Source organism: Chionomys nivalis, chromosome 9 (genome assembly GCF_950005125.1).
Source record: "Chionomys nivalis chromosome 9, mChiNiv1.1, whole genome shotgun sequence".
NCBI classification, from domain to species: domain Eukaryota; kingdom Metazoa; phylum Chordata; class Mammalia; order Rodentia; family Cricetidae; genus Chionomys; species Chionomys nivalis.
The window spans coordinates 62340372-62353799 of record NC_080094.1 but is presented as its reverse complement, the minus strand read 5'-3'; the positions used below and the strand labels follow the sequence as shown (position 1 = coordinate 62353799).

General features: G+C 40.5%; 1 protein-coding gene across 1 annotated transcript; it reads left to right on the top strand.

Moving 5' to 3' along the window:
• Nucleotides 1–275: 275 nt before the first annotated feature.
• LOC130881452 (olfactory receptor 4F3/4F16/4F29-like) lies at nucleotides 276–1238 on the top strand. The gene has a single exon (XM_057781044.1). It carries the CDS (start codon nucleotides 276–278, stop codon nucleotides 1236–1238), a length of 963 nt encoding a protein of 320 aa, XP_057637027.1.
• The last annotated feature ends 12190 nt before the right edge of the window (nucleotides 1239–13428 follow it).

Sequence of the window (13428 nt, the reverse complement as noted above, 5' to 3'; positions counted from 1 at the left end):
ATATCTTGGTTCTTTATGAGTGTGATTTCTATCTGAGGACAGATTCTGTTGAATTAACTCAGGTAAGAGTTTCATTGCCTTTCCTTCCAATGTTCTGTACCTAGTCTCTGTGAGAGATCTGTAAAATCTCCCTGTAAAACAACAGGGGTATCTTCAATGTTTTGTATTTGAGTCATTGCTCCACAACCAGTACACTTCTTTTGCTTAGAAACAGTATTTTCTCCCTCTGTACCCTTCAGGTAGTAGTCACCTCATGGTCAGACCTGCACAACTTGATGGATGGAGGAAATCACTCCATGGTATCAGAATTTCTGTTGCTGGGTCTCACCAATTCATGGGGAATTCAGATTCTCCTTTTCCTGTTCTTCACAGTATTTTATGTGGCAAGCATGCTAGGTAACCTTCTCATTGTGCTCACAATCATCTCAGACCATCATCTGCACTCCCCCATGTACTTCCTGCTGGCCAACCTCTCCTTCATAGATACTGGTGTGTCCAGCATTGCTACTCCAAAGATGATGTATGACCTCTTCAGAAAGCGCAAAGTCATCTCCAAGAACGGGTGCATCACTCAGATGTTCTTCATTCACACTGTGGGAGGAACAGAGATGGTGCTGCTCATAGTCATGGCCTGTGACCGGTACATCGCCATCTGTAAGCCCCTCCACTACCTCATCATCATGAATCTAAGGATGTGCATTTTTCTCTTGGCTCTGGCTTGGACCATTGGCCTTATCCATTCTGTGGCCCAGTTGGCTTTTGTTGTCAATTTACCCTTCTGTGGAGCTAATAAAATGGATAGCTTTTATTGTGATTTTCCTCGGTTCATCAAACTTGCTTGTACAGACACGTACAGACTGGAGTTCATGGTCACTGCCAACAGTGGTTTCATCTCCATGGCCACCTTCTTCATCCTGGTTGTGTCTTACATCTTCATCCTGGTCACGGTTCGCAAACATTCCTCGGGTGCCTCCTCCAAGGCCCTCTCCACTCTCTCAGCTCACATCACTGTGGTGCTTTTCTTCTTTGGTCCTTGCATTATTGTCTATGTGTGGCCTTTCCCTACTTTGCCCATAGATAAATTTTTAGCAATTTTTGATGCCATCATCACTCCTTTCATGAATCCTGTCATCTATACACTTAGAAATAAGGAGATGAAAGTTGCAATGAAAAGACTCTTTGTTAGGGCTTTAAGTTTCAAAAATTCTTTCATTGACAGTCCAAGAGATTCAGATTAAAATAGAACATTCTTGAAGATAAATCACTTTTATTCTTTACTGAGTGATCTTCCCTAGAAACATGCATGCAAGCAACATTGAAGAGACTCAGCAGGTTGTATTTATATGTTATATGGTATGTATAGATATACATCTGTGTATGCAAGTGTGTGTGTTTATATAATTTATATGTATATGTAACAATGGTAAAAGAAGATAAGGCCTTGAATTTGATAGGGGGAGGATTGTCAGATATTAGGTGGCCTGAGTGAGAAAAAGGAAGAGAGAAAATTATAAAATTATATTTTAATTAATTGATTTTTAATTTTGTTCTTTAAAAAGCAATCTCAAAGATCTCTTCGATTTAGTGTTTTTAAATACTGTGAACTGCCTCCTCAAGTATTATCTGCATATCTGATCAGTTTTTGCTAAAGAATTCTTGGATTCTAAAAGTAATGAAAAGCAGTAAATTCAGCCTAAACTGTGATCTACGGCAAATGCTGTGCCTCTTATGGAAATAAAGGCAAGTGCTGAACCCTCACACTTTGCTTTCATCTCAGATGTTGGAAATTCTCTTTGACACTGGTTCACAGACACAGAGCACTTCTGATCCACCAGGAGCCTAGGTTTCTACCTTGTGATTTACTCAGTGTCACAAGCAGCAGAAATACTCAAAATAAGGATCTTTAGCTAGGTAAAGTCGAGTTCAAGGCTTTTGTCATTTGAATTAGTTCACTGAATGTAGATTTTTGACTATTTGTAACAGTTTTACTTATAGTTATAATTGAAAAGTAAGCTATATGGTCAATTAAAGAGGAAGGGAAGAAATGTTAATAATGTTAGTCAATAGATATTTTTAAGACTAGAAGATATAAATTTCTATTTCACTTTAGTATATAAAAACTATTTTACCTCTTCTTTTTCTAGTCATTGTTTTTGGCAAAGAAAACTGTGTTACTTATAGATTATCGTGAATGCTTTGAATATTTTACAATGCAAAAAGGAAAATGCTGATTTATCAATAAAATACAAAATAATGTTATTAGAAACCTTATTTATAACTATATAAGAAGTATAGAAATCAAAAAAACCATGACAAACTCTTAGTAAATAAAAATATAAAAATGAGTAGGCAATATGTTATGCTTTTTATCCAATATATGTTTTATTTTAAATATAATAATTATAATTAATTAAAAAATACTTTAGGGGGAGTACCACAAAACTTATGTTGCCAGGTGATTCAATCCAGGTGTCCCCTGACTATCACGTTTGAGTTATACAACTGATATGAAACTGACTTGCTCCACATGGACTTCTAAATGATCTATAGTACTTCTTACAAGATACTAGAGAAAAACAGCAGAAGAACAATATTGAAAGCTACAAGCAGTATCTGTCATTCATTCTTGCACAAACACCCCCACTGAACCTCAAGTTTGATTGCAGACCATCTTCAACTTGAAAAGAGATGAACTAGCACTCTTCTTTAGTGTCAACTATTTCAAAATCCCTCTGAAACAGCCTCCAAAGGCTCCAGTGCTGGATTCTGTCACAAACTCAAGCAATAATACTGAAAGGGAAATTCCATGTATAGTATACTAATAAGATTGTCTCTTTCCCACAATACCATGGCTCTTCTGATTTTATCTAACCAGGCATAGTTATCAATCTTAATTATAATAGATACGTCATTTCTGTTCCCTCTTCGATAGAATTTTTGTTCCTTGTTTTGGTCTTTTTGTTTGGCTTTTTGTTTTGATTATACATGAACACATGAACGTATGCACATACACACACACAATAGGAATTTAACCCAGGACTTAGCACAAGCTAAGCGTTCATTTAGATAGTGTGATACACCCATATCACTCTGTACGATGAACTGAACCCAGTATGTAGTTTGTGTTAGACAAACACTCTGCTCATGAGCTGCATCCCAAGTCTTCTGTCACTTCTTTCCAACCTTGCATGTGTGTCCTTTCATCTCACTTTCAACGTCTTTCCTTAGTCACTCTCTTCTCCGTCCCCTGATTCCCTCTCAGAATTGAACCACTGGGTAAATCCACAAAAGGTTTTCTGTAATGTCAATTTAGTCATGGGATTTCTATCTACCCCATACAAGATTTCAATTCGTCCCCTCCTCCACATTTCTTGTGTTGGAGTGATGAGACACTAGTGTTTGGATTATCATAAATATATTCAGATTTCTTGTTAGTCAAACACGTGAGCTCTTTTCCCTAAAGCCTGGTTTTCTTGTGACAGCAGCAAGTAGATTCAAGAATTGATGTTTGGGGCATAGAAACTTTGATAACATAGCCCAAAATATATTTTTATCTCTGAAAATGATTCTGAAAGACAAACAGAGAAAAAAAAGTGTCAATATTCATGGTGGTATACTGTACCAGATGAGGATTGGGGGAGCAGATTTGTCTTGGAGATTCATGAAGTTGTGGAAAGCAAGTTTGTGGAAACCTTTCCTTTGTGGGGAACTGAAGTTTAATTTATCCTGATACTGATGGCAGAGAGCCAGTAAATAATATGACCAAAGAATCCATAAAGTTATCTGAAAGCTGTAAACCAGCTTTGCTTTTTTTTTTTTTTTGTTAGCATTTTGACCCACTGGGCTTAGCCAGGGTTGTTTGCAACGGCAGGGCGTGAGTGTGAAGCTATTCGGTGGAGCAGAGGCTGCATCACTTAGACAGTGACTTCCTCTCCTCCAGCAGCCTCCCACTTCCATTAGCTGCCCTGGGAAGAAAGCCAGCCACCTCTCCCCCATCTGTTACAGTGTATTTATTTACTGGCTCTGTCTTGTACAGGACCTATGCAAGCAGCCACAGCTGCTGAGTTCCTGGATGCTTCTGCCATGTCCTGTCCCTAAGGCACCATTTCCGAGTCCTCTACCCTATTTTTCCGCTCTTACATTATTTCTGTCCCCTTTTCTTTTTTTCTTTTTTTTTTTTTTAAATTTTCCGCCTCCTCCCCGCCTCCCATTTCCCTCCCCCTCCTCCCGCTCCTCTCCCCCTCCTCCCACTCCTCTTCTCCTCCCTCTCCAGTCCCAGGAGCAGTCAGGGTTCCCTGCCCTGTGGAAAGTCCAAGGTCCTCCCCCCTCCATCCAGGTCTAGGAAGGTGAACATCCAAACTGTCTAGGCTCCCACAAAGCCAGAACATGAAGTAGGATCAAAACCCCGTGCCATTGTCCTTGGCCTCTCGTCAGCTCTTATTGTCCGCCATGTTCAGAGAGTCCGGTTTATCCCATGTTTTTTCAGTCACAGTCCAGCTGGCCTTCGTGAGCTCCCAATAGATCAGCCCTACTGTCTCAGTGGGTGGGTGCACCCCTCGTGGTCCTGACTTCGTTGTTCATGTTCTCCCTCCTTCTGCTCCTCATTAGGACCTTGGGAGCTCAGTCCGGTGCTCCAGTGTGGGTCTCTGTCTCTATCTCCATCCATCGCTAGATGAAGGTTCTATGGTGATATGCAAGATATTCCTCAGTATGGCTGTAGGATAGGTTCATTTCAGGTGCCCTATCCTCAGGTGCCCAAGGAACTAACTGGGGACATTGCCCTGGGCATCTGGTAGCCACTCCAAGTTCAAGTCTCTTGCCAACCCTTAGGTGGCTCCCTTAACTAAGATATGAGTTTCCCTGCTCCCCTATCCAACCTTCCTATATCCCCAATCATCCCGTTTCCCCAAGTTCCCTTCATCCTCTCCTTCACACTTTTCTCTCTGCATCTCCCCTTACCCCCATCCCACCCCACCCCCAAGATTCCATTTTTTTGCCCGGCAATCTTGTCTATTACCCATAGCCAGGAGGATAACTATATGTTTTTCCTTGGGTTTGCCCTCTTGTTTAGCTTCTTTAGGACCACAACTTATAGACTCAGTGGCCCCCTATCCATGACTAGAAACCAATTATGAGTGAGTACATCCCATGATCTTCTTTTTGGGTCTGGGTTACCTCACTCAGGATAGTATTTTCTATTTCTATCCATTTGCATGCAAAATTCGAGAAGTCATTGTTTTTACCGCAGAGTAGTACTCTAATGTGTATATATTCCACACTTTCTTCATCCATTCTTCCATTGAAGGACACCTAGGATGCTTCCAGGTTCTGGCTATTACAAATAATGCTGCTATGATAGGGCATCTCTTGGGTATATTCCCAAGAGTGCTATTGCTGGGTCCAGGGGTAGGTTGATCCCAATTTTTCTGAGAAACCGCCACACTGATTTCCAAAGTGGTTGTACAAGTTTGCATTCCCACCAGCAATGGATGAGGGTACCCCTTTCTCCACAACCTCTCCAGCAAAGGCTATCATTGGTGTTTTTGATTTTAGCCATTCTGACAGGTGTAAGATGATATCTCAAAGTTGTTTTAATTTGCATTTCTCTGATCGCTAAGGAGGTTGAGCATGACCTTAAGTATCTTTTGGCCATTTGAACTTATTCTGTTGAGAATTCTCTGTTCAGTTCAGTGCCCCATTTTTTAATTGGGTTAATTATCATTTTAACGTCTAGTTTCTTGAGTTCTTTATATATTTTGGAGATCAGACCTTTGTTGCGGGGTTGGTGAAGATCTTCTCCCAGTCAGTAGGCTGCCTTTTTGTCTTAGTGACAGTGTCCTTTGCTTTACAGAAGCTTCTCAGTTTCAGTAGGTCCCATTTATTCAATGTTGCCCTTAATGTCTGCGCTGCTGGGGTTATACATAGGAAGCGATCTCCTGTGTCCGTCCCCTTTTCTATGATGGTCTTTGAACCTTGTAAGGAAAAATTATATAAGTATTTTATTTAATGCTGAGCACTCAAAACTCAACTTCTCATCCCCTAGAAAAACCATGAATCTGTATTTGCTGAAAAGAGAACTGCCATTTGTTGAGTAGCAACAAATATTTAGGAGGCAGTTTGGTAACATCTAATTAGCAAGGCATATGTGGTGAGTTTATGCCCTCCTACGATGTTCCAAGCCATGGACTTTCAGCCAGGATCTCCCTCATACAGAACAAGTTTCAGATGCAACCAGAAGTCAGTGGGATATCTTCCTAACAATGATGTCACTTTGTCCAGTAAGCTCCAGATGCCTAACAAGTTGGGATTCTAGCATGCAGAGTATAACGTTGAGGAAGACTGTTGCATAGCGACTTCCAGTAGTCTGAAGGTTATCCAGAAGGGACAAAGCTTCCAGCCCAGTTCCAACATGATTTCTCTATATTTGGCAACCAAAGTGTGTGGTATCTTCAGCAATGGGGTCTTACTGTCCAGTTCCAGTAGGAAATCAATGACAGTGAATGTATTCTGTATAGTTTTGTGGGCCTCTGAGAATTTCTTCTCTAGCAACTCCTAAGGGAATACCCTAGAGCTGTCACTGGGATTTTCATTGAATGACCCGTGACTTTTGTATGAACATTTACCAATGTACATTATTTTTGTTCAAAGTCTTTTGTTAATTACATTTTATAATTAACTTATACAGTAGCATAACAAGGCCCCAGACTTTAGTAGACCCTGAGACCTTAGCACAACTGACTCGGTGATAGAAAGGCCATTCAGTCTATAAAACTCAATACATAGATAGCACCACCTGCAAAAACTAAAACAAAGGCCTAATCCATAAAGTCCATGTAATTCGGGGAAACTCTCAAAATGTACTAACCTTACATTTTAGCTTGTGTCGATCTGCTCTAGCTAACTGTTCTTATTAACTGTAGTATGTCAACCGAGAACATGGTTTTTTGTGTGTTTAAAATATCACCCTGGGAAAGGCTCTGCACTACACTGGGATCCTGAACACCTGGTGTAGCCATGCGAATAAAGATTTCCTATGGGCTCAAACCCATGTCTAGGCAGTCTTCTCTGGGGACTATCCCACAACGGCACTGAGTTTCCATGTAGCTTCTTCAAGAATGCTTAGACTTGGTTCACTCTTCACCTTCCCCCGTTTTCTCCTTCCTCTATCCCCCCCTGCTGTTTGAACCTTGTCACCACAGTATTCCTTCCTCTATTTTTCATATCACATATGTTTACCATTCCCAGACCCTTAAAGCATCTGGTCCACACATAACCTGTCATAGATTTTTTCACTCCCAGGTCAATATATGTTATACCTTTTTAAAAAATCTAGAAGCACAAAGCTACATGCACATAGGAGAGAAAACACACACTGCTTGCCTTCTAAGCCTAGGTTGTCCATTTCAATATACTTTTCCTAATTCCATTTACCTGCAAATCATTTTTCTTTACTACTGAATAAAATTTCACTATGTATGTGTATATATATACATATATCACACTTATATTATTTGTTCTTCTATTAATAATATCTGAGGCTGATTCCATATCCCCTCAATGTATAAAGAGTAGCAATGAACATGAATGTAAAACAGGTTCCTCTTTAGGGTAATATAGAGTCCTTTGGGTGATACTTGGGAGTGATATAGAAGACTCCAATTTTTTGCTTTTTTTTTAAGTTAAAGCCAATATTATAGATTATTCTTTATTTTCTGTGTGTATAAACATGCAAAGAAACAAGAATTTTATTTCAACAACAATTTACTTTTTTCTCTGTGGCTTATAATAGGTTTCATTTCTTTTTTTTTGAAGATTTTTTTTTTATTTTTATATTATTATTACAAATTTTCACCTCCTCCCCTCCTCCCATTTCCCTCCCCCTGCCCCCATTCCCCCTCCCCTTCTTCTCCAGTCCAAAGAGCAGTTAAGGTTCCCTGCCCTGTGGGAAGTCCAAGGTCCTCCCCCCTCCATCCAGGTCTAGGAAGGTGAGCGTCCAAACAAACCAGGCTCCAACAAAGCCAGTACATGCAGTAGAATTAAAACCCAATGCCATTGTCCTTGGCTTCTCAGTCAGCCCTCCTTATCAGCCACGTTCAGAGAGTCCGGTTTGATCACATGCTCCACCAGTTCCAGTACAGCTGGCCTTGGTGAGTTCTCATTAGATCAGCCCCACCATCACAGTGGGTGGGTGCACCCCTCGTGGCCCTGACTTCCTTGCTCATGTTCTCCCTCCTTCTGCTCTTCATCTGGACCTTGAGAGCTCAGTCCAGTGCTCCAATGTGGGTCTCTGTCTCTATCTCCATCCATCGCTAGATGAAGGTTCTATGGTGATATGCAAGATATTCATCAGTGTGGCTATAGGATAGGGCCAGTTCAGACGCCCTCTCCTCAGCTGCTCAAGGAACAAGCTGGGGACATCTCCTTGGACACCTGGGAACCCCTCTAGAGCCCAGTCACTTGCCAACCGTAAATGGCTCCCTTAATTAAGATATCTACTTCCCTGCTCCCATATCCACCCTTCCTCCATCCCAACCGTCCCATTCCCCCAAGCTCTCCCCATCCTCCCCTTCTCACTTCTCTCTCCCCATCTCCCCTTACTCCCACCCCACCCCTGCCCCCAAGCTCTCAATTTTTGCCTGGCAATCTTGTCTACTTCCAATATCTGGGAGGATAACGATATATTTTTCTTTGTGTTCACCTTCCTATTTAGCTTCTCTAGGATCATGAACTATAGGCTCAATGTCCTTTATTTATGGCTAGAATCCACTTATGAGTGAGTAGATACCATATTCATCTTTTTGGGTCTAGGTCACCTCACTCAGGATAGTGTTTTATATTTCCATCCATTTGCATGCAAAATTCAAGATGTCATTGTTTTTTACCGCTGAGTAGTACTCTAATGCGTATATATTCCACACTTTCTTTATCCATTCTTCCATTGAGGGGCATCTAGGTTGTTTCCAGGTTCTGGCTATTACAAATAATGCTGCTATGAACATAGTTGAACAAGTGCTTTTGTAGTATGATAGGGCATCTCTTGGAGTTGTATTGCTGGATCCTGGGGTAAGTTGATCCCAAATTTCCTGAGAAACTGCCACACTGATTTCCAAAGTGGTTGCACAAGTTTGCATTACCACAAGCAATAAATGAGTGTTCCCCTTACTCCACATCCTCTCCAGCAAAGGCTATCATTTGTGGTTTTGATTTTAACCATTCTGACTAAAGGTGTAAGATAATATCTCAAAGTTGTTTTGATTTGCATTTCCCTGATCACTAAGGAGGTTGAGCATAACCTTAAGTGTCTTTTGGCCATTTGAACTTCTTCTGTTGAGAATTCTCTGTTCAGTTCAGTACCCCATTTTGTATATTTTACATCAAGACTGCAGTTTTTCCTTTCTTCTCTCCACCTATTCCTTCCATACAATGTTACCTCCCCTGCTTATCCACTTTTCCTCTGTTTCTGTTCAGAAAGGGGCAGCCCTCCAATGGGTATCAACAAAACATGGCATATCAAGTTGCAGTTAGACTAAGTACTTTTCCTTGTATTAAATCTGGGCAAGGCAACCTAGTATGAGGAATCGATTCCCAGTGGCCTGCAGGTATTAGGGACAGTCCCTGTTCCCATTCTTAGAAGTCCCACAAGTAGAGCAAGCTATACAACTGTCACATATATGTAGAGGGCCTAGGTCAGTCCTGTGAAGGTTCCCTGGTTCTTGGTTCAGACTTTGTGAGTTCCTATGAGCTCAAGATAGTCGTTTCTGTGGGTTTTCTTGTTATTTCCTTGATGCCTCTGGCTCCTACAATCAGAAGGATTTATTTCTAAAGTAGTTCTATTTCTGGTTTTTGAGAAGTCATCAGACTAATTTCAAAAGTGGCTGTAGTACTGTACACTCCCACCAGCAGTGTATAAAGATTTCCCTTTACTTGCTCCCTTCTCTCTCCCCCTCTCCCCTTCCCCGAACACCTACCTCACCCTTACCCCCACCCCCAAGCTCCCAACTTTTGCCCGGCAATCTTGTTTGCTTCCAATTTCCAGGAGGATCTATATATGTTTTTCTTGGGTTCACCTTGTTATTTGGCTTCTCTAGGCTTGCAAACTATAGGCTTAATGTCCTTTGTTTATGGCTAGAGTTCACTAATGAGTGAGTACATATCTCACTCAGGATAGTGTTTTTTATTTCCATCCATTTGCATGTAAAATTCAAAATGTCATTATTTTTTACCGCTGACTTGTTTCACCTGCATGTACTGGCTTTTTGGGACCCTAGTCTATTTGGATACAAAGCTTTTTAGGCCTGGATGTAGGGGGGGAGGGCCTTGGGCTTCCCAAAGACAGAGTTTCCTGCCCTCTCTTAAGGAGGTAGAGGGAGGGAAGAGGAGGAGTGGGAGAGAAGGAGGGGAATGGGAGGAGGAGAAGAAGTGTAAATTTTTGAATGGAAACAAAAAAGTAAATAAAAATAAAATAAAACAAAATAAAAAGATTGACCTTTCCAAAATGCATCCCAAACTTTGCTATCATTTGTATTCTGGATGATGGCCATTATGACTAGGTTGAGATAGAGTCTAAAAGTAGTTTTAACCTTCATTTTCTTGAAGTTCCTAAAGGTGCAATAGTGAGCACTCATATATTAATGGCAGCCAGCTTCTAATTAGGCTTAAGACCCACTCTACTGCAAATCTAGCCAACTACCTAGAACCAGTGAGATCATAGATCTCAGAAGAGAACCTACTACCTCCATTTTACTAAATCATTATAATTCCTATCTGCATTCACCATACTTAACTTCCTATCCACAGATACATGCAGTGTCTGCTCCCCAAAGAATATTCTCTAAGGAACAGATGGAGGTCATTGCAGAAAACCACCCCTGACCAAAATGCAAAGAACAACTGATCGTGGGGAGCCCAGCCCCAATTGCTATATCTGCAACACAAATTCTCCACCTACAGGGAACATCCTGGAAGAAGGGCAGAAATATTGTAAGAGCCAGGGAACCAGGAAATCTGGTGTGATATTATGTCTCCTAGAAATGACAGGGAAAGTTAGCCCATGATTCCTCAATAATGCTGATGCCAAAACAAGACCTGAACAAATACAACAACTATAAACCTGCTAACGTGGAAGAGGAGGCTCCATAACCCCTTAGACAAAGAACTGCAGGCAACTAAGGAATGCTGGTAGTAAAAACACAGACTTCCCCATGAATGAGCCCCAGAGGGTCAGCTGTGAAATCATATGCATACCAGTAGCAGGAAGCAGACTGAGTAAGTAATATTTTTATGGTGGGGATGTAATAGTAACAAAGAAAAAGAACCTTGAATTTGAGGGAAATCAAATGGGGACAAAGGGAAAGAACTGGTGATTGGAAAGGAAAGAAGAATGATGTAGTTATATTTTATTTTATGCATAAATATCATATATAAATATATAAAATATAAGGTCACATATGTTATCTCCATGAATACTTGAAAATGAAGTAGCTTTGATTTAAGTGACTACTCAATGTTCCCTTATTATGCAACCTTAGATCTTTCACATTCATATATCTTTCTGTCTCTCTCCCGTTCCCTCCTTTATGATTCATTTAAAGCTTCCTCCTTTGACTTGTAGATTCCAGGTAACAGTTCCCTTGCACAATGAGTTCATATTGGCCATCCCAAGTCTCTGTGGTATCATTTGGTCAGTACTCCTCTGTGGGCCAATTAGCTGTGTCCCCACAGTAGCAGCCCTCATGGAGATGTTTATACATGAAATAATGCTACTTCTAACCAAGAGAAAGCTATACTATGCTTAAGTCTTTGGAAATAAACCTTTAAGACCACTAGTGACAAATATAGATATAGCCTATTACAGTACGATATCTAACATTCCAACTAGCCAGTATTGAATAGATTTTTTTCTGATGATAGATGATTTTCTATAGAAATCAATTAAATATTACCTTGCACCAGAGAAAAAGCCTCAACTTAGGTTGATGAGCAAAAAGTAAAGAAATAAATAAACTAAGGAAAAGAAGAAAGACACAACATCAGAAACTTAAATTACTTTTTTAACTCTAAGTTTGAGATGGGAAACCAAGGAGCTAGAAGTAAGGAGACAGCCTTACAAGTGTGAGTAAGAATTTACTCTCTGCATCAGAGTGCTAAGAACTGTCTGTTCTTTGAAATGCCAAAGTCTTCATGTGGAAATAGATAAAGATGGCCTGGAAACAACCAGGATGTTCTGTGCTGCAGGTATTAAATGGATGGCTCTCCTTCATGTCTATTTTAAGAACCATGGTGAATTATAGATGCATTTGAAGAAAACTAAGAAACCTAGATGCTTATAAATGCAGCCTGCCTTCCTATCAAGCCTACATTCTCTCATTTAGGTCTGCCAAACACACTGTGAGTCACTGTAAGGCAGCCGGACAACCACTAAGGAGCAACACACAACAGAATAGTCATGAGAAAGGATCAAGTCTCCTGTAGATATTGGACAAGATGCTCATCAGACTCTCCGGATTCCTACAGCTCACTATTCTGAAATGTCACTTCTACTCTCATGGTCTTAATTCCTCCATGAAGGGACAATAACAACTCTTGAAGTAGTTACAAGTGTCAGACAAGACAGTGTGTGGAAGAAAGTGTGGTGCCATGCACATAGCTGATGCTGGTTTTGTTTAGACTGGGTTATTACTGTCATAGGAAGCTCATCAGTCATGGACTGCTGCAGAGATTCCTTGGCTGTGTCAGGAAATCCTGAAGCTCAGATACGAGTTGTATATTGATAAAGAACAAGAGCTGTGTCTGGATCTGCAGCACGGGTTCTGATTTCCTTCAGACCACAGCCCTCATCAGGCTGACTCACAGGTACTGTTTCTACTTCAAAAAGTTATAGGAGCACATTCCTTGCTTGACAGTCTTACTATTATTAACATTGTGTGTGCTAATGTAGAAGACTAAAGGGTACTGAATGTGTTATTACTTCAAAAATTCAGTGAACAATGGGTATAGTAGACATCTAGAAAGTGTTTATTTATTGATGACAAATGGCTATGATAAGTGACACAGTGAATTTATAATGACATACTAACCATAAAAAATGAATAAGAAGTAGAATTATCTGGGTAATGGTTCTCTTTAGAATATGGAATGCAAATAACTACAAACAAGGAAGAGTGGAGATTGCAGCACCCAAAGAGAAGAGGATAGTATCATTATAAAGAGTTTCATTGCATGGCAGACTAGTATTCTATTATAAAATAACCAAAATGGCCTGGCAGTGGTGGCACACGCCTTTAATCCCAGCACTTGGGAGGCAGAGGCAGGTGAATCTCTGTGAGTTCGAGGCCAGCCTGGTCTAGAAGAGCTAGTTCCAGGACAGGAACCAAAAAAAGCTGTCTCAAAAAATCCAAAATAAATAAATAAAATAACCAAAATTGAAAT

Bases quoted from the DNA above. Each gene is read 5' to 3' on its own strand.
- LOC130881452 (XM_057781044.1), top strand. From the start codon at position 276: ATGGATGGAGGAAATCACTCCATGGTATCAGAATTTCTGTTGCTGGGT.